At 43.8% G+C, this 21,597-nt stretch overlaps 1 protein-coding gene across 3 annotated transcripts in view; it reads right to left on the bottom strand.

The window, feature by feature from the left end:
- Positions 1–2,869: 2,869 nt before the first annotated feature.
- Esr1 (estrogen receptor 1) overlaps positions 2,870–21,597 on the bottom strand; it is a 256,296-nt gene continuing 237,568 nt past the window's right edge. For all 3 annotated transcript variants that reach the window (XM_041680332.1, XM_041680333.1, XM_041680334.1), the window contains exons 7-8: positions 6,161–6,344; positions 2,870–3,138 (exon numbers count right to left, since the gene is read on the bottom strand). In XM_041680332.1, the coding sequence (XP_041536266.1) occupies positions 2,904–3,138; positions 6,161–6,344 (419 nt within the window). In that variant the 3' untranslated portion in view covers positions 2,870–2,903. The remainder of the gene's footprint in view (positions 3,139–6,160; positions 6,345–21,597) is intronic.

Here is a 21,597-nt window from a genome sequence, read left to right as displayed (position 1 = left end):
TTTATTCTTTGGATTTCACTGCTGCCACCACCCTTCCTCGGAATTCAAGCCATCATTTTGGAAAGGGCTGCCAATGGACCTAGTTATTACCTTCTTACGGCTCAGGCAGAGGTGAGATTCTGAAACCTGGGGCACATTCACGGTGCCAGGATACTTTCTGTACTCTCTAGCCCCATTTCCTCCGTTCTTCAAATTCCTAGGTCTATGGTCCCACCTCATCCCAACGCTCTACATAGATCGTGGCTATCCAAGTTTACATTGCCCACATGACATTGTGGGAGGAAAGGACAGGTCTGACCCTCTGGCATGTCCCCAGTGCCCCAACACGACAGCAGCTGAGATTTCAGCTGCTCAAAATTGGCACTTCAGAGAAGGGTAAAAGAGATTTCCAAACATGGTCTGAAAGTCGTGGGCTAACACTTCAGCTGTCTGGCTGTTCTCTGCCCATTTCAAATGTATCATCATAACATGAATACAAACATAGTAGATGGATAATACAAGACCCTCCACTAGAGTATTGTTTGGATTTAGCTGGTATTACATCATCTAAAGTCCTAGAAGTTTTTTTTTAAATATTTTTGTTTTTATTTTTGTAAAAGAAAATCTCAGTATAAACATTAAAAAGAACCCACTGACCCACTAGCTACTGTCCAAAAATATTACTACTGATATTTTGGTAAAAGCAAAATTAGCTGCCCTGAATAATTTTTCTTATCAGGCATAATCTCTGCTACATAAGATTGTCTATCATTCAACGTCCAACAATAGGCATACGGATTAGTGCTATTTTGTCTACTGTGGATACAAAAGTTGATATGAAATGTGATCTTCATTTAAATGAAAACCACCAGGCTTTAGGCATTAGTAACTGCATACATGACGTGGTAGCTTGAACAGTCTACAAACAAAACCTAAATACTTTTCCCTTGTTTTTTTGCGATGTTTAACCCAGTCAAATTAAAACTCAGAACAGAACTATTACATTCAATTGTCTGATAAACAAGCAATTCAATTTCAAAAAAATATATATTATACTATATAAGGTGCTTCATAAACAAACACAAACAAAGAATTATGTTCTTTAACATATTCTTAAAGCAGATAGATAAAATTGTTCCAGAATTTGATGCACAAATATGAGAAATAAAAATGAAGAAGAAAAAAAAAATTGCCCCTCCCAGTTTCCCAGTTCTTTGGTAGTTACTTAACTGGGAGGCCAGAAATTAATGTAACCCACCATTCCAAATAGGACAGACCAAGAGAAGCCTAGCCATTCACCTGGGTTGTTGGCTAACATATCACATCTCAATGGAGTTCAAATTAATATAGATCATGAAGTCAGGGAAGGAAACCAAACTTTCATTTTGGTTAAGAAAAGGAAATAATCCTTAGTTTGACTGGAGAGGCCAACACCGTATGGGCTGTGGGTGGCTGTGGCTAGGGTAAGCCTGTCTTTTTAGCCCCTTGGTCAAGGGACTCGCAGGCCCAGTTCCGGGTTCATTCTCTGGCTTATGAAGTTTAAGAACATGAGCTGTGGGGAGGGAGGGATTTTTCTCTCTAAGGCCACACCAGCTGGCTTTTGGATGAGTTCGGAATACTCAAGGACACTCTAGTCTGAGCAATCCCAGCAGTTGGAGTCGTGAGTGCTCCGAGACCTTGCTCCCATGCCTTCCCCAAGCTCCTGGAGGAACTGCAGGTACATTGAACCATCAATTGTCGCCTCTTCCAATCAGGCCCATACCTGAAATGAAGAGGCAACCAACAGTGGATCCCAGGGCGGGCAGCCCTGTCATGCATGGTTGTGAAGGACACCCTGGGAACCCGGAAACTGCTGCCTATGGCCAGGTCTTTCTATGCTTTTCTCCTAGTTTCTTTGTTATTTTCCTTCTTATTCAGACTTTTTCTGAGTCACAGTCATTGTAATTGATTATTTGTCACCCCCCCCCCCCCAGAATAATACTAAGTAAAACAAACAGGTGTAGGTTCATTGTAACTGCCCTTGTTGCTCTGCATGGAGACAGTTCAGGGCAATTCACACACAGGGGGGAGACAAGGAGAGCATCCTCTGCTGATGAATGCTAGATTCACCAAAACAGGTACCCAAGCCACGTTTACTGCAGGCCCCAGGGGTAGAAGGCTATTATAAAATGAAAATAAAATAAAATCCAAACACCCTATAGCCCTCATGTCATGATGCTATCTAAAACTGACTACTGGTTCCCACAAGTTGTGAGAAAGTAAGAATTATCTAGAACCCATGACCTGGGTACAGTGCTCCGCAGTTGACACTTTAGAAGCCAGAAGGTGCAGTGGATTAAGTTGGCAAGGTCTTAACCACTGGGTGAATCTCCCTTCCCTGCATGTGTCTTGCATTCCTACAGGAGCTCAAGATTTCCCTTTAATTAAGTCAAACATTACTATAGGAATAAGAGGGTACATTAAGGAACCCATGAGATAGCTCTTCCCAAGGCTTCAATTAAAGGAGCCACTCCAAAGTCTTTGCAGAGGCTTACTCTTGGAGCCATTCCAAAGATGAAATGGAGCCATTTTTCAGAGGTGAAATGTTTACTCTCCAGGCTTGGGTCTCAACTAGTAGCTTCGATGCAGTTATCTCAATTCGGTCTCAGACTACAAGAATCTCCAGACTCAGTGATGTAGCAAAAGGGGAAAGACAGCTGTTACCGAGAATTAGCCCTGGGGATCCCTTTCGGCTGTTCCCAACAGAAGACATGCCACTAAGAACTGAGCAAGCAAATGAATGGCCACTGCCACTAGAAAGCCACTGGCGGCGGGTGCATGCCAGGGTGTATGCAGGAGACAGAATTCTGCTTAAGTGATAGACGACACGGGTAAAATGTGGCAGGGATTCTCAGAGCCTGCGGCAGGGGAGAGCCTGGGAGCTCTCAGATCGTGTTGGGGAAATTCTCCGCTTCAGAGGGGATGTAGTAGGTTTGTAAGGAATGTGCTGAGGTGGAGCTGGTGGTGGCCAACTGGCTCTGGTTGGGCTCTTCTGGGGAGACCCCCATGCGACTGGCTGGAGCGTGTAGGCGGTGAGCATCCAACATCTCCAGCAGCAGGTCATAGAGGGGTACAACGTTCTTGCATTTCATGTTGTAGAGATGCTCCATGCCTTTGTTACTAGAGGAGAAGGGACACAGAAAGAATCAGGTTAGACCACAGCTGGATTCCAGGACGGGGAAATTCCTCAGAGGATGAAGTGAGAAACTCCAAAGGCAGTGTGAGCCAATCTTTCTGCCTATTAGGGATTCATCTTAGGATGGCATCTGTAGGACCTGAGGGGCTCTAGAGATTCAGACTGGGACTCATGCCCATGTATTATCCTTTCCTCATCCTATAAGGGCACCCCGCCCCCACCATCACACTCTTCCTCCGGCTTCTTTTAGTGTGTTTTCTATGCTGTTTCCTCTCTATGATGGTTAATCTTGCATGGCAGCTTGACAAGATCTAGGTATCTGTGGATGTCTATGAGGTCGTTTCTAGGGTGCATTAGTTGAGGCTAGGAGACCCACCCTAACCTTGGAAACATCATTCTATGGGTCAGGGTCTTTGCCTATACTTGTCAATGGCCTCCTAAAACATTCAGAATAAAATCAAATTTTCCATCCAGGCTCTCTGAGGACCAAACAGACTGCCTTCATCTCCCTCACAGAGAACACCCTGTCCGTCATCATGAACTGACTAACTCTCTGTCACCCGTCTTTGAGTTGCTCTTTAGTGGAAATGAGACAGGGACCTAGAGGATCTGAGCATGGGTTTCCTCTTCCTGGATATATTTCCATGGAATCTTCAAAGGCCTCTTGTGTCCAAGAGACCTATGTTGCCCCATGGCAATGGCACAGCCCCTATTGTTCAGGTGTTTCTTTCTGCATCACCCCATCTTCTACCATAGCCCAGAATGGTAAATGCTGCTCACAACTAGGAACAGTGGAGAAAACAGGAAGACAAGGATGTAGGCAAATGGCTTTTCTCTTTTATTCTTGTGCCTTTTTGTTCTCCCAGGCAGGTAGGCAGTGGAAGTAGAAAACCACAACACTCTCATGGCTTGAAATTCGCTTTTACAAGAAGCATATACCAGGGTGTGATGGAACACACCATAATCCTAGCGCATGGGAGTGGAATAGGGTAAAAATTGCAAATTGAAGGCTATCCTAAGCTATGTGGCATTTTCCAGGATAGCTTCAACTCTACAGTGAGAAGGCATTTCACAATAACCAAAACTAGACTAAAACAAACTAGACTACAGTAAGGTATATCAAGTATTTCATGAACAGGCAGAACTTAGAGAGTGTCCTAATTAATACTTGTATCGGTAGTGGTAACAAGCCAGTCCAGGTTTGAGCAGCGCCACAAAACACATGAGAACCATCAAGAACCAAAATTTGACCTCAATTACATGTTTAAGTGTTATTTTGTTTTGTTTTGCCTTTTAATTTAAAGCACTGTTGATGTAAAGTGCCCCAGCTCTGCTGCTGTGTTTCTCCTACAATCTAATGAATCACATTTACAGTCTGATGAAATCTAGTATTAAATTATTTATGTTACAACCCGAACATATGGCTAGGGCCAAGCTAACCAAATAAGAATTCTGTGATTCAGACTGGCTGCAGGGAGTCAATCTGTAGGAAAACAGAATTTTGTATAAGGCATATGTATATGTATGAATGTCACAGAGAGAATAGAGAGCGGTTCAAAGCTCTGGGTAAAACATGGCCCTCTCCTTTGCATTTCACAATTACAAAGCTCTCTGCCATGCCTCCTGTGTCACACTGCCAGGAAAACCAGGCACGGCTGGTACTTATTGCAAAGGTACTTGGTGTTAACTAACCAGGTTTGCTAATACCGACAAAGCAAACACAAGATGCATTTGGAAAGTCATGGATTCCTAACAACTAAAAACACTCATGGAGTCATGTGGTTCCTATTAATCCCTCAAAGAATAAGTTATCATGTTTTCTTCAAGGGGAAACTCACTCTCTCAGTCAGTTTTTTGGCAGGGGTATGTTCTTCTGAACCATTCTCTGTGACCCTCTCTAGGACACCATCAGAAGTTGATAAAGGATTGGGCAGGCCTTTCCTGAATGTGATCATCTGCTTGTGGCCCACTATCTAGAATTTTGGACTTTCATCTTGACTTGTTTAGCTGATGAGACATTATCAGACATGACCTAATCAAAGCATTGCAATGTCCTTGATCAAATAGGCTGGCTTTCTTGTGCCTCTACTGATACTAACTAGAACATGTCCTAGCTAAGTTGGGGTACAGGAAGAATGGTATTCACAAAGCAGAGTCACCCGACCCAATTGTAGGGCTTGGGCTTGATGCAGGAACCTGTGTTCTGTGGAGGTGTAAGTGAGCCCAGCTGAGACCCTCCAGAGACACCCAGTCAACCTGAAGCCAGCAGTGGGGCTGCACAAATGATTTGTAAAAGCCACTATGTTACAGCTTCAATTATGAAGGAGTACCAGAAATATAACTAAAAGGGACTTCATCACAAGGAATAACATAAACAAAACAAAAAGTGACATACTCTCATCCAAAAGCAATAGGAACTCCCTGGAAGTATTTAAATAGGAGGATGATATGATCTTGCTTGATTTCAAAGTGAGCCCTCTGCCTGCTTCACAGGGGATGCAATAGAAAAGATGGAGATGAAGAAACACACTATGTGGGGCCCAAATGACTGACAGTGGCTTGGATTAGCGGGAGAGCCATGGAAGGGACAAGAAGGCTGTGGCAGCTGTGGATGCATCAGTGTTGGCTCTGCATGAGTTTTTTAGCCCAGCGGTCTCTCATTCAGCATCCCCTGGTGTAGGTCAGTAGGGGATAATGCCAGGACCATCACAGATGTGCTGATGCCTTGAGAGATGGCTCATGCGCACTGACACCCTTCAACTGACCTCTTCCCACCACCCAATGAGCACTGCCTGTGCTTCAAACCACCAGCACACATCATTTCCTTTAGGGGACCTGTCTGATTCTTCTGTGCCACAGGCAGGGTCTGTGTCCCTCCTCTGTCCTCTCCTTGCCTTTTGAGTCAGATATTTATCTCAGAGTACTTTGCCTACTCAGGCAGCAGTACCATGTCATCTGTCATACATTCTCAGTCAGCATCTTCTGTTCCTTCTGTGGGACCCTCACCTCATGTGCCGGATGTGGGAAAGAATGAGGAGGAGCTGGGCCAGACGACGATGCTGCTGCTGCAGAGTCAGGCCAGCCTTGGCCATCAGGTGGATCAAAGTGTCGGTGATCTTATCCAGGACGCGGTGGATGTGATCCTTCTCTTCCAGAGACTTCAAGGTACTGGACAGAAATGTGTACACGCCTGAATACACACAGAGAAAGAGAGAGACAAAGATGACACGGTCATGGAGACAGAAGCATGCTGGGACGCTGCACCAAGCGGGGAGCCTCCTTTGACAGCTGTAGAACAATGAGGACACGGTGGACACATTGGACACCAAGAGATGGTGTGGCATTCTGAATGAGCATGCACATCTTCCAGCCTCAAGAAGCCAGGAAAGCCTCTTGTGTCTCAATATTCTCCAAGAAGGACCATTAACCTTGCAACCATAACAGGAACGCTGAGTACCTCTTCTTGGGCAGAGCTCACATCAACATGACTTGTTCATTCAGTGCTTATCACAACCCCATGGGAAACCATCATTGCTTCTTTGGAGGGGCAGACAGATGTTCTATCTACTAAAAAAACTCAAGTGGTACATTAGGGTCCTTAGGCTTCACCTAGTATGCCAACTCCGCTTCTGGTAATGATGGGCAGGCTGTCCTCTAGGAAATACAGGATACCCCTTATAAGTTTCATAAGGAGTTATGAGTAATTGGCTAAGTGATTAAAAGGTAATTTCTTGAGGTAGAAGGTTCTGCAAAGGTAGGCCTGGCAGAGACCTTCATGATGTTCGGTTCCTCTGACCAGCACAGTCCCAAGATAGGCAATCAGAGACTTCTGCTAGGGCTGAGGAGATGCTTACTGGGATCCTGTACATGGTGCTTAACTGCCCTCCTGTGATCTGCAAAGCCCTGTCTGTAAAGAAACCCAGCGACAACAGGCAGAAGAAAGAGCTACATACATGGGGAGGGGAAGTAAAGAAAGAAGGAAGAAGTGATGGGAAGGTGAAAGGAAAGAGAAAAGGAGGCAGGAATGGAGATACCATGAAAAGAGAAGATGAGAGAGGAAGGAGATGGGTAGAGACAGGAGAAATGGGGGATGGGAGAAGAGAACAAGGTGAAAGATGAAATGGGAGAGAGACGGGTGAGAGAAAAGAGAGGGAAGAGGAGAAAGAGAAGGACAGGATGAAGGTGGGGAAGGGAGTAAGGGGAAGGAGGAGTGAAGTGATGGAGGAGGGAGAGGAGGGGAATAAGGAGGGTAGGGAATGAGAAGGAGAAAGGGGTGAGGAGAGGGAGGAGGGAGAAGAATGGGTGGAGGAGGGGAGTAGAGGAGAGGGGGAGGGAATGAGAAGGAGGAAGGGGTAAGAGAAAGGAGAGGGGTGAGCAGAGCAAGGAGAGAGAGGAGGGAAATAAGAAGAAAAAGAAGGGAGAGGAAGGGGAATAGGGGGACAAAGAGAGGGGAAGGGGTGAGGAGGAGGGAGAGGAGAGGGAGGAGGAAGAGATCTATCTGTTTCAATCGCGGGTCCTCCTGTGTCTATTGTTTTTGCCCTTAGTGTTTTCACAGTCTACCTCCTAACAGGTGAGACTACAGATTCCCTCTTCGCTTAAGATCATGTGCGTTGTGTTTCTGTCATTTGCAGGAGGAAGAGGGATGAGAATCAGAACAGGCTGTGAGATCAGCCTGGGTCTAAGGGCAAGAGAAGGGAAGGGGAGGTGAGGAAGGCTGAAAACCGAGGGAAGACAGGATGGAGCAGCATGCTCTTGACTTTTCTCTCAACTCAACTCTCCCTTTCCTGTGGCAGTAAACTCCTCCAGCCTACACACATCCCCTTAGAGGTGCAGGCGATGCTGGATGACCGCTCGGGTTCTGATAAAGCAGCGGCGTGGCTTAATTCTCTCTCTGCTCACCCCACCGAACAGTTCATAACTATTTCTTCTCCTGCTTCTTAGACACATCAGCACCATCATGTTAAAGGCTCCTGGGTGTTAGCGCTCCCTGACTCTAAAGCTGATGTGACCAGCGGCAGCAACACTGCAGCCTGAACGTTGAAACATGAAGGAAACCCACACTGGGGAACTCATAGTAAATAGCTGTAATTGCTCCGAGTAGAAAAAGGCCTGTGTTGAAAACAAACAAAACAACAAGACTGGCCCTACACTTGGCTGGTGTGGTTCTCAGGGGAATCACACAGCTTCTGGCACCAGCAGGCGCATTGATCCACAACAGAAACTGCAAAGAATCCCAAGCTGGCAGATGCTCAAGAAACTGGAGATAAATTATAAAGCCAGTCCTAGCCTCCATCGTTCTGAGCCATTGCCTCCTTAAACACCTATGTGTTTTAATCTTGGCGGACTATGTCCAGCTTTTGAGCGGACCCCTTGTTCCCTGGCTACTGAATGCTGGACGCTCACCTGGAGCTCGAATTGCTCACCATCTGCATTTTAATGCTAGCCCCTTCTTGTTCTTTAGACGGAAAGTTCACTTCCTTAACCTGTAATTTGTATGTTACAAAGAAAATGGACCGTTCCAATTGTAGAACTAAAAAGGAAGAAATGGGAACAAAAATTGGAACTTTTTGGAAATCATTTAAATGATATGTATGGTTCCACATCTTTTCACTAACAGTGTCGCTGTGGGCAGTCAGATTAGATTGAAGAGTCCACTGTTTTTGACTCACCTTGTTACCTAATATAGTTCAACTTGCCTGGGTTGTTGATGGCAGCTCTTTATTGCGCTCAAAGAGCTGCATGGGTGAGAATCGCATTAAGGACTCACCAAAGGAAGTAATGCTCAAGTCTCTGGTGTGTGCTCAGAGCAAACCCTCTTAGGGGTAACACTGCTAATTCTTTTCAGTGTTAGGGTCCAAGTCCAAAGACTTGTGTCTACCACAGAGTTTTCTCCCAGTCGGCCACTCATTAATTATCTCGTTTTAATTTAATTTTCATCTTATTTGATCTTTATTTAGTGAAGGTATAATTTAATAAGGTGTGATTGTAGAGTGTTGATAAACATTCCAATTTAAAGCTACCGTCCAGATCAAAGTCGAAACATCTCCAGAAAACCCTTTTTGCACTTATTCACACAAATGAAGCCACGTGTCCTTACCTAGAACATCTACTGTTCTGTTCATACCAACGCTCTCAGCCTTGTACATGAGGTGGCCTGTGAGCACTGCCCACCATTTTAATGGTCTTAATTATATTCTTATCATTTTGCAAGTTGCTACCCGATTAATCTTGTAAATTACTTCTTCTTTTATTCTGAAGCTGTGGTGGCCCCTCAGCCCTAGAATAAGAAGTCAACAGTCTTCACTTCATTAGGCCTCTCTTCCTTCCCCAATGCACTATAATGTGTAATGTTTCAGAAAGCCAGAGACAAGACATGAGGGTTAATGCCTGAGACGAAGCCAGTGTACATCTCTGAGTCCGCCTGAACTTTGTTCTTCATCTGGACCTCTTCAGAAACCGCTCTCCCGTAGAAAAGAGTATGCTTCACACACATCATTTTTAAAGAAAATATTACATACATTGCCTGAGAAACAGGCATTAGCAGAGGCCCTGTAGCCTATTTTGTGTGCTTCTTTATCAGGCTCTCTCCTTCTTAGGCATTGCTAGTGTTAAAATTTTACATTCCATGTTCTTCTCCTTCAACATTACTGCAATGTGTATTCATGAACCACACACACATACATAGTTATATATACATGTTATTTCCAAAAACTGTTACACTCTATACTTAAGCATTGCCATTTACCAACAGTACATTTTAAAGATTTGTTTTATAGAGATAAAGAAATTACCAGGCTATGTCCTGCCTAAGTTCTATGGGGACTGGTAACAAAGAAAGAGTGTATCCATCAGAAAATGAATCAAGTGTTTGTTGTAATGAGGCTGTTTGTTGGTTCCTGGCTGCTCAGTCCTGACATAATCACACAGAAACTGTACTCTTACTATCTACTCTTCAACTTCATCAAAGACTCCAGAAGTATATAATATTACCTAAGTTAATAGGAAGTGCATTGTAAGCAACTTCCAACATTCTAGAATTGACAGAGACATTTAGCTACCTGGACAGTCACCCAAAGTTCTTCTGTACTGTTGGAGCATCCATCTTCAGCCTACAGGCCCAGCAGACTTTCCCATGAAGCAGGAAATTTCAAAGACCATTCCACCTGTATTGGTAGTTTGTCACTCACTTCCTTCTTCCTTCTGTGTCCTGCAAAATGTGTGTCAGACTCTTTCACGCAGCAGAAACTCCAAAGGACCATTTCACCTTTAGGCAAATTCAGCTGTCATTTCTCCGTGGGTCCTGCTTATCCAGTTCATCAAAAAGTCCGGGCAAGATCAGTTTCTTGCCCAAATGGCTAACAAACTCCATGAGGAGTCTCTTTGGTGCCCATCTCCTTCTTGGTGCTGCCAGGAGCAGATGTGTCTCATTGTCATGAAAAGTCCTAAATTCTTAAGACATTTTAAATACCCTATTCTATAGTCTTTGAAAGGTTTGAAGAATGCCTATCCATATAAAATACATCTCTGTACATCTAGAAAATATAACTAAACATGACTACAAGTTTGATTGTTATACTTATCTATTAACCTATATTTCTTAATTATACATTACATTTCTAAATGAGCTGCACAAACACAATACCTTAATCAAGAGCAGAAATAGACATATAACAAAATTGACCTTAAATTTGCATCAATAGACCAAGATCCATACCAAAGCAAATCTCTACAGCAAGTGTCCAGTGGTAATGGGGTTGGCTTGGAACTGCAGGTGGTATGGAGGTGTGCCTTGGTAGACTGGAGTTGGCCCGAGCTCCCCATGGCTCTGCCTTTGAAGCTTATACTGTGTGTCATCGCCCACACCACTGTTTCATCTCCTAGAAGTCTTCTCACAGGACGGATGCCCTGGGAACCTGCCCAACCCAGATTCTGAGTTAGTTCAAATTGAGTGATGAAATTTCCACCGACTTCCTTTTCTGGTATTACCCAAGATGCTAATTTCATCCCACAGTAACCTTCTCTTGTTCAAGAAAACCTCAAAACCTACCATCTAATAGCTCGGGGGTTCTTGCTAAGGGAAGTAGCACCCACACATTGCTTCTCTTCCCACTGTGCACTAAGCAGCGAAACATACTTGTGTTGAACTTCAGCAAATCCCAGGGCCAGCAATTCAGTGCATTTTTAGTTAGTTAGTTAGTTAGTTAGTTCGTTAGTTAGTTGGTTTTGTTTTATTTTTCTTCAGTGTGGGGGTGGGGCAAAGACATGATACTCCGGCTGAGCAAGCCAAGTTTTCTTTTGGGCTGCCAAGTCTGGGTTCTCCACAGTGCACATGCTCGCCTGGGCTCCTACCCTCAGCAAGCACCTGTTGAGAACCTTCAGTAGCTCATCATGATGTTATCTGATAGGGATTCCAAGCTTTCTTTCCTTTGAAGAGTTAATATCTTAGGAGTAACTGTGGAGAGAAAATTTTCTTAACACAAACTCCCAGAATGAAGGCCATTTCTCTTGAGCAAACCTGTTTTTCTAGCCCTGTTTTGGCACCAGCTCAGCTTATCATCTCATCCCTGCCAGCATGTGCCTCCGAGCTGTGCAAATACCCTTTGAAATAAAAATACAGCCCTAGTTAAATGCCAATAATTGATAGCAGCCGCCATCATTCTTTTGGACTTTCCTGGAAAAACACAATCCCATGTTTGTTGATTGTTGCCCTTAAGGAGCTGTTTGAGAAACAAAAACCACTCGGATTCCCAGAATGCTTCAGGTGCTCTGGCAACCACTGTGAATGAGCATGAGCTCAAAAAGGCTGCTGGTTTATCTGTGTCTCAGGTGGTTTCTGCGATACTGGAGACAGAAGCCAGGGGTCAGTGTGTAGATGGGAAGAGCCTTCAGAGGATTCAGCAAGGCTAGGCTTTCTCTAGTCACTTTGCAATTATGCCAACCCCCAGAGATGGGGGGGGGGGCAGGGTTCTATCTTGAGGCATTGTTGGCAGACCTGAACATACTCTGGTTGTGTTGTGACCACTGGGAGAGATACGAGGACTCTGCAAGAAATGCGGTAGTCGGAAAGAGTGACAGAGAAGCCACAAGGACACCCTCAAATGTAAGGGGGGAGTGTGTGTGTGTGTGAGTGTGTCTGTGTGTGAGAGTGTGGTGTGTATATATGTGTGTGGGTGGGTGTGTCTGTGTGAGACAGTGTGTGGTGCGTATGTCTGTGTGGTGGGTCTGTGTGCGAGAGTGTGGTATGTATGTGTATCTGACTGTGTGTGAATGTGTATGCTGTAAGTGTGTGTGTCTGTGTGTGGTGAGTGTGTGTGTGTGTGACTAGGGATTGAACTTTGGGCATCACACATGCTAGGCAAATACTCTGCTACTGAACTATATATTTTTTCTTTTTACATTACCTCCAGCCTCCCTTTTCTTTTCTTGAGACAGGACTTCACCCAACTGCCCAAACTAGCCTCAAATTTACTCTGCTGTCTAGACAAGCTAAAGCTTGGGAACCTCCTGATTCAAACTTCTGAGTAGCTAGGCTTATAGGACCACAACTAGCAGGGCTGCCTAGAGATGCTGACACAATCTAACTTTGCTCAGGCTCATATGCTCTCAACTCTCCCATTGTTCTACTACAACGCTCTTTCAACATTGGACCTCACAGGAATACCCTCTCTATTTCCCAGCTGCTTTTCTCCCAGTGGAATCTTCTAGAACTTAGAGGAGGACTGAAGCACACCCAACCCTGGATACACCCTGGAGGAAGCTTAGGCAACCCCTGGGCTGCTGGCCTACGCTGACTTCGGCTCATCTGACTGCTGGGGAGAAGACCATTGAGACCTTGGGCTTACCAGCTGCAAATCCTTCCAGCAAGGCAAATCTTACTTGTTTTTCCCCCAAAGGAAAAATGTAGTAGCTGGCCTTAGGAGGAAGGCTTTTCAGTCTATAGCAACTTGATTTATAAAATAAAATAAAAAGGAGCAGGGATGATTCAAAGGGAAAAGATGGGAAAGATTAAGTTAGAGGTATAAGTCACCTGGACCAGGGCTGTAAGTCACCTGGGCCACACTGTCACTCAGCTGGGAGCAGAAGGAAATGGCAGTGTTCACGGAAGACTAAACAATGTTGAGGTTTCCAGCAGAGAAGTGTCTCTGCAGCCAAAGGCTTTTCTCAGAAATGCCTTGTGGCAGACCATAAGATCATCATCCTGCTTGGCTCTCTACTTCTGTGACTGCAACTCTGCCTAGGGGGAGGACTATTTCTGATGGACATCAATCTCTGATCAGTGTGGTAGTCTAAATGAGATGTTTCCATGTAAGTCTCTGGCATTTGAATATTTGTCCCCTAGCTGGTAGCACTGTTCTTGGGGAGGCTGAGGAGGGGTGGTCTTGCTGGATGGAGTACATCACAGAGGGCAGACATTGAGGGTGCAAAAACCCATGTGTGGTTTCAAATGTGTTCTCCCTGATTCCTGCTTGTGGTTTGAGATGTGAGCTCTCAGCTGCTGCTCCAGCCATGGTGGCTGCCACCTGCTGTCCCCACCATCATGGATCCTAACTATCTGGAAGCAGAAGTCGTCCCCCCTCCCCGCCCCAATCCCTTTTATAAGTTACCTTGGTTGCGCTATTTTGTTACAGCAACAGAAAAGCAATTAATACAGACAGTTTATTCAACAGTAACATGGTGGCTACTGTTACTCAGCAAAAAAGGGCTATTCTAGATGTTCTACAAAGTGCAGGACAGTCCCAGGCAATAATTCCCCCCACAGTGGTACATCTCAGGAAAGTCCTGTTGAGTTAACATACTATAAATACATATTTGAAGTCAAACATTTTGCAAAGACAACTAGGGGTCACAGGCAGAACACTTGACAAGCATGTTCAGGAACTTAAATTTGTTCCATAGTTTTACTCTCTCTCTCTCTCTCTCTCTCTCTCTCTCTCTCTCTCTCTCTCTCTGTCTGACACACACACACACACACACACACACACACACACACACACACACACTTAAACCTGTTTTAAATGCCTTCACAAGACTGTATCCAAATATGTAGTACACAGATGAGTTTACAGGGAGAAAAGTTTAGCCAGAACACATTTTCCCAAGTCATTAAGAACTTCCTCAATGTGGAAGGGCCTTATGAAGACCCAACCCTAGCTAAGGAGCTACTGGCAATTAGTGGCTGCTGGTGATGGCAGGGGTAGCCAGTTTTCTTCAGCGGTATAGCTATGAGTAAAGCTACCCATGTTCTAGTAAATAACCCCACGTCCATGCCCATGCAAGCAATCCTAGTTAAACTCAGTGGGTCATTAAGAAGGATATTAAAGTAAGAGGAGAGAAAGAAAGCGTGGAGAAGAATGAAAGGAGAATATGAAGGGATGATGGTGCCTGAATATGATCAAAATATATTGCATACCTATGTAAAAATTTCCAAGAATAAATTTAAAATATTTAATTTTAAAAAAGAGTGTTTGATGTACTTTTTCAGTTTGGAGTAACATGTAAGCTCCCCAGCTGTACATTTACTTGAAGTTCTTTGAGTCATCGAGCAGGTACTACAGACAACACCGAATTGGTTGTATAGATGTGTAGAGGAGATGTTGACTTTTCTAAAGAAAATTGGAGTCAATGATTATAAAATACCAGGCACAGATAAAATTGTGTTCTTGAATCCTATACATCCTTAAATAATTTTGTAGGATTGGGAGAAATCCATGAACTGAGGATTGAGGGATTCTTGTCTTTGTATTTTACATTGGCTCTTTCTCCTCCTCAGCTCTTCAGAATGGTGTTGCAGTCTTTCTTTTACCAATCCATTGTCTCTGCTCCATTGCCAATCTTCTCTCTAAAGTCCGTTGAAGTTTGAGAAACCAATTGCCTGTACTGTAGTGGGATGTTAGGGTGCCTCTGCATATTGTTTCCTGGCACCTACCTTCTAGCCTAATAAAAACCAGTCACCCCGACACGGTGTCTTCTATGCAGCCTCAATTGGGTTGAAAAACTGTTTCTTCATCATGTTTTTCTTTCACTGAAAACAACCTTATTTCTCTCCTTTTATAATATGCAAATAGGCTTTGCTTGGCTTTCAGTGTCTTATTCTGGTATCCAAACCTGGTACTGATTTATTGTGTCGTGTATTTCCTGGGTAGAAAGCTCCACATTATATTCAAATAGTCCTCATGATGGTCACAGTTAAGCACTCCAAAAAAAATCCTAACCAAGCAAATAAACAAACAAACAAAAAGTTTTGCCAAGCATTGTCTATCTGCCCTGGAGTGCACAGCTATAGCACCTATTTTAAGTGAGTCCAGTACAATTTCTCCTTTATAGAAGTTATGAAAGCACACCGATTTATCTTCAAATCATGAATATCTTGAAATCTCCTGTGGAGTTTTACAAGAAACAACACTTGCCTGGGCTCCATCAAAGTCTGATCATTTCGAGCCAAGGGTGGAGTCTGACATCTGTGTTTCAATAAAACTCGTCAGTGGCGACTTCTGCACAGCCAGAGTGATGAATCATATGACTGCCTTGAATTTTACATCTTGGGATCACCAAAAGGCCGAGTCTGACAACACGGGGTGCATCGCTGTTGTATGAAGGCTGTCCTATCATCACACTCCAACTCTAAAGGGTGTCTTCTTTGTGCGTACCCTCAGCAGGGCGTGCACCGCCTCTCCTTCCCTCCTTCCCAATTATGACTCTTAGACTAGAGCTACGTCTTAGGAAACAACTCTTTTAAGTGACGAAGTCTTCATTTCTCCCCGAGTCCCTGAAAAACCTCCTAGCAAGAGACCACACATCTGAACTGGACACTGGTTTTCTCACACCACGGCTACCAGTACAGCCAATTTCTGTGACTCTAAATGTTATGGGAGTTTTTCTTCACCAGCAATCAAGCAGGTCCCCAGTTGGAGTTAGCAACACAAGGGAAGGGCTCAGTCCTCAGAATGAGTTCTCACCTCCCTCAGGTTCACTTGCCAGCTCCAGGCTGTTTCATCCATATTCTGATTAACTAGCCAACAGTTGGGGTTCTCACAACCCCCTCCTTGCTTGGGTTTGATTAGTGGCCCACATAACTCATTAACTGATGATCTCTGTTTCTTACAAAGAATGTGACAATAGATGCCAATGAAGAGACCAGGGTGGTGCTTTCATGCTCCATGGGGGTGCATTGCACCCCACAGCTCCTCATTCTTAGCTGTCCTAAGCCTTAGCATTTGGGATTTGAGAAGGTGTTTTGCTATTATAAGAATGGCTAACTAAGTCATTGACCACTGATAATCAAATAAACCTTCAACTCTAACCAGGCATTGATCTTTCCAGGAATAACCACATCCTGACGTCACTTAGGGGCTACTGGCTGCTCAGCAAACCAATTAGCACAGAAAAGAACTATCACTTTGGCATTTTCAAAGGCTTTACAAGTTGCATGCCAGGAAATACAGAAAGATGGAGAGACACATGCACACATTTCACAGTATCTCAAACATGAGCCTATTCGTTGACTTAGCGTTATTATACACATCTGCATGTTTGAGTCACTACGCAGCGTGGAGCTTCTCTGTTACAGTAAGTGTCCCATTCTTATATAATTCAAAAAGCATTTTCTACTTATTTATGGTTAAGCAAGTACGTCAAAAAGGGATAACATTTGGAGGGTATTCACTGTGCCTTCTCTCATTGGCATTCTCTACACTTTAAGACCTTAGAAAGAATGTTTTACTTAGAATTCTTTTTCTTCCCAAATGCCAGTATTTCTATTCTTTGTAACAGAAGCCACAATTTTGGTTCTAGAAACATTTAGTCATTCCCCATCATGCTCACTATTCATCTGAATACTGGCATACTTCAGAGCAGCCAGGGTGTTCAGAGAACAAATTGAAGTGGAAAGGGCAAACCCAGGACATTGGAATGTTTGATTTGCTCTGATTCAGAGACACGGAGCTACCGAGGACTTCAAAGAGATTGCTTTATGCCATTCAGAAACTTAATTATCATTTTTTGTGCTTAGCAAAAAAAAAAAACAAAGGAGTATTGCTGAGAAATATGTATCCAGTGACGGGGGACACCCATCCTTTTCCAGATGGGCAGTATTTACCTGCAAGGCGAAGAGCATCCCCGGGACACAGTCTTTGTGCCCATGCATAACATTATATGCATAGTGTAGACCATGTGACACACATGGGCAATATTCCTTCCATGTGAAGTCACAGGGGAAGAGATAACTGAAAAGGCATGTCCCTGCCAGAAGCCAACACAGGAACAGGTGGTCCTGTTCACTTGTGATGCTTCTACCCCTGTGAGCGTGTTCTTGGCACCAGCAACCATTAAACCATACAGGTCTGATTCAGAAATATCTGTCCATTTGGTGTAATTTTTATTGAAATGTACTAGATGTTCTTGAAGGTACGCGTGTAGCACATCAACACATCCAAGCTGACTCAAAGGATGAATCTCTTAATGACTTCTCATGGAGACACTGATGAGGTGATTCACTTAACTCGAGGCAAAACAGGACACGTGGGCTTTTACATTCAAGCACAATCATGTGCTTGACTATATATGAAACTGCTGATTTTATTTTTCATAACAGACAACATCCTAGCTTTGGTCTTTTAGGACAATGTTGCTATTGGCATATATTTGGTACTGGAGTTTTGTTTCTATTGGTTACACCTGTAACATATTGAGAGCCATCCAGGGTTCTGACTTTTCTGTTCTTCGAGAAATCTGTTACTACCCTTCTGGGGTCAGAAAGGAGATGCTCCAAACACATGCTTCATAGAAGACATAAAGTCTGGGCCTGGCGAGATGGCTCAGTGATGAAGCATATACACTGCTCTCACTGTGGGCCCAAGTTCAGTTCCTAGTGCCCATATCAGGCAACTCCCAAGCACCTATAACTCCACCTATAACTGACCAAATGCCTTTGGTCTCTGGGGACCCTACACTCACATGTACATATCTGCACAACAGGGCATAGCTATGTCACATTCAGACAAATTTTATTTCCCTGAGATACACCACACCAACATCTCCCATATATCTGTATTTGGCAGTGAGTTCTTAGCATTCTTCTTATAGAAATAGTGGATCTAAATCCACACTTCCAGGTCTGGGTGGACTCATGACTTGCTTATAGCCAATGGAATTCCAGCTTATAGGCTGGAAATGGCCCTCATGTCTTCTAAGCGTATGTCAAAAAAGACCATATAGTTTTTGCCTTGGTAGCTACTTTGGGGGACTGCTTTTTCAGTTGTATCAGGGACCTTTATCACCTCATAAGAGGCCTAGTGTGGAGAAGACAGAGAGCACTACCCAAGTTCATATCTTGGACCAGTATCCTAGACAACAGCTAGCATTGTCCAACAGCACAACCACAAAGACGTCTCAAAGTGATGTCCATCCACAACAACAAAGATGCCTCAAAGTGATGTTCATTTCCAGGTCCCTGCATGAGGAGTCTTTTCACTTGAGCCCCCAGCCATCTTGCTGAAGACACAAACCATTTTATCATGTCCTTTCAAAATTCGGGACCAAGCACTTTTAAGCTGTTATGTGTGAGGTTGATCAACTATATACAAGAGCAGCAGCTACAATACCCATGACCATCCATGTCTGACTTTTAGGGAGGAAAATGATGAAGAAGAGGAAGATTGGAAATTCAGTTCCTGATATGCACCACCAGATATGAGATGACAGTCTTGGCTACCTCATGCTCCATTGTTCAGATCCCACCATCTAAGCTATATGGGTGCTTTGGAAGGAGCACAAGGTCATACTGCTGGGTTAGGTGTGCTGGTGACAGTTTTCCCAGGATACTTTCTGTCCTCACCAAGCTAGTCTAGCTGATTATCCATACAAGGGTCTCATCCATGGTGACCTACTTATGCCAACTTGCCGTAGCCTAGAGTCATCTGAGAGGAAGCCTCAGACTAAGGGATTGCTTAGATCAGATCACCCCGTGGACATGTCTGTGACATAACTATCTTGACTGTTAATAGACATCAGAGCTCCCAGCCCACTGTGGGCAGCAATATCCCTAGCCAGGTGGTGCCGAGTTGTATAAGAAACCAGCTGAACACGAGCCTGAGCAAGCCAGCAGGCAACATTCCTCCATGGCTTCTGCTTGAAAATCCTGCTTGAGTTCCTGCCATGACTTCCTTCGATAATGGATTGCATCCTGGAAATAAAAAGCCAGAGAAAACCTTTCCTCCCCTAAATTGCATTTGGTCTGAGAGCATTTTATCACAGCCACAGAAAGTGTGAAACAAGGATGCATAGACCATCATCAAACTGCAAAACGCCAGCATTCGAGTTTCCCTTGGGAGAACGGATGACTGAATTCTTGATTGTACGGTCTTTATCAGCTCCTGGTTGGTGAGCAGTCATCTCTGTAGGGCTTTGCCTTCAGGGAGGTTCTGTTGAGTAGATACAGGTAAACTGTACTCTGTTTTTTGAAAAGTCTGTGTGCCTCGCAATGGAATGTCTTCTCTTTGGGTTGGCCAAGAGCGTGAGAGTCAACCCTGTGGCCTGTCTTAGGAAGAGAGTTGCTTCTGTGTGCTAAGCTAGCTCGCAGACTCAATGATTCTTCATCCTGCTCTAGGTTTATATGGGATTTGCCAACTATTAATTTGCCACCTCTTATTGCATGAAATTCAGAAAGTATTTTGGAGCATCAAGAACTGACCAAGAACAATGGGGAAGTGTGCCTTCTTCCCTGTAAATCAATAGACAGAGGTTCGTGTAAACAGCCGTGCTCCTAAGACAGCATCAAGCACTCCGCTGATTTAGTCTCTTATTCAGAAGACCTGACCAGAGAACTAAGACCTGACAATGAGCTTATGCAGATGTCCTCATCAGCGGGAGCAGGGCAGCCTGCTCAAGTATCTGTACTGCTCAGCACCAGGAGCTAAGACACGAGGTCCCAGGTTCTTAGTCCTGATTTCGGGGTCTAATCCCCTAAAGGGCAAATCCTCAGAGAAACTCTCCCTCTCTCTCCTAAGGGAGAACCAAAATGGCTGAGGGTCCCCTTTGGGGTTTTGTTGTTTTGTTTTGCTTTTTATTTATAACTAGTGTCCAATTTTCGAGAGACAAGTGAGCTTGTGAGTCGCATGTACCTTTAAGTGTCTCACTTCTGTCTTAAAGTGACTGCTCCTCTGGATAGAAAGGCCACTGAAGTGGCATCCTATGAGTGTGACAGGCTTCTTTTATCTTTTCCTAAGGAGAAGACAGCTTCTACTACATTTCAACAATGAAGACATGGGATTTAGAATTCTGTGTTTCAAAAGCTGCCTTAAGGTCGGTTAGTTTGACTGTGGAACCATATGAGCTACACTAACTGGGCTCAGTGGGTTATCAAGAATAAGAGGAGCAGGAATGAGGAGGAAGAGGAGGAGAAGAAGGAAGAGAAGAAGGAGGGAGAAGAGAAGGGAGACAAAGAAGAGACAAAGTTTGGAGGAGGCCATGTTGAGGGGAACATGAGTAGAGAATAAAAGGAAAGGTGTGATCATATTTTGTTGAAAACATGTATGAAACTCTTGAGGAAAAGAGGAAAATTATTTTAAAAAATGCTAATTTGGTGCTTAGGAATTATCTGAAGAATCAAACGAACCCTGTATGATTATACCTATAGATAAATAAACATCTATACTTAGATTAGATAGATAAATGATAGATAGATAGATAGATTTATTGATCATGATAGACAGACAGATAGACAGACAGAGACAGACAGAAAGGCAGAGAGACAGACAGACATGTTAGTCTCCTGTGGAACTCTCACATTTAAACTCAGTAAAGCCATTCTTCCTTTATTAAAGCAGGAATGACAGCAGGGGTGCCTATGCTCTCTGACTTGTTTCTTGTCCCGCATTCTCGGATAACCCTGAGACTTCTTCCAGAGGACTTGACATCAGCAGAAAGAAGGGTAAAAACTACCAGTCTCCAAACACAGAGAAGACAAGCCACACAGAGAAGAAAATATTTGCAAAGCCATGTCCAAGAAAGAACCATTGCCCAAAATAAGTAGAAAGCTGCTCAAACTCAACAATAAAATGTCAACTGATTTACGAAAAAATGGGAAATCTTAACATGCGTCTCACCAAAGAAGAAATACAGAGAGCAACTGGGCATACAAAAAGATGTCTAGCATCAAATGAGTTTAGGAAATTAAAAATTAAAACAGTAATAAGACATGTCCCTTAGAACGGTTAACCTCTGGAATATTAACAATAGAAAATGCCGATAAGGAAGTGAGCAACAGAGACATACACCCTTAGCTGATGGGATGAACATGCTACTGCTCCTTTGGGTGGCATCTGGGAAGTTTCTAATAAACATGACAAACTCTCACCAAAGGATCCGGTAACCACACGTTTTAGTGTTTGCAAAGGAAATAGGCATTTAAACCCATACCCAGTTTTTACACACACGTTTGTAGCAGC

The sequence above is a fragment of the Microtus oregoni genome, unplaced genomic scaffold (genome assembly GCF_018167655.1).
Source record: "Microtus oregoni isolate MIOR12 unplaced genomic scaffold, Mior012 000033F_ref0000390, whole genome shotgun sequence".
Taxonomy (NCBI): Eukaryota; Metazoa; Chordata; class Mammalia; order Rodentia; family Cricetidae; genus Microtus; species Microtus oregoni.
This window is presented reverse-complemented; position numbering and strand designations above follow the sequence as displayed.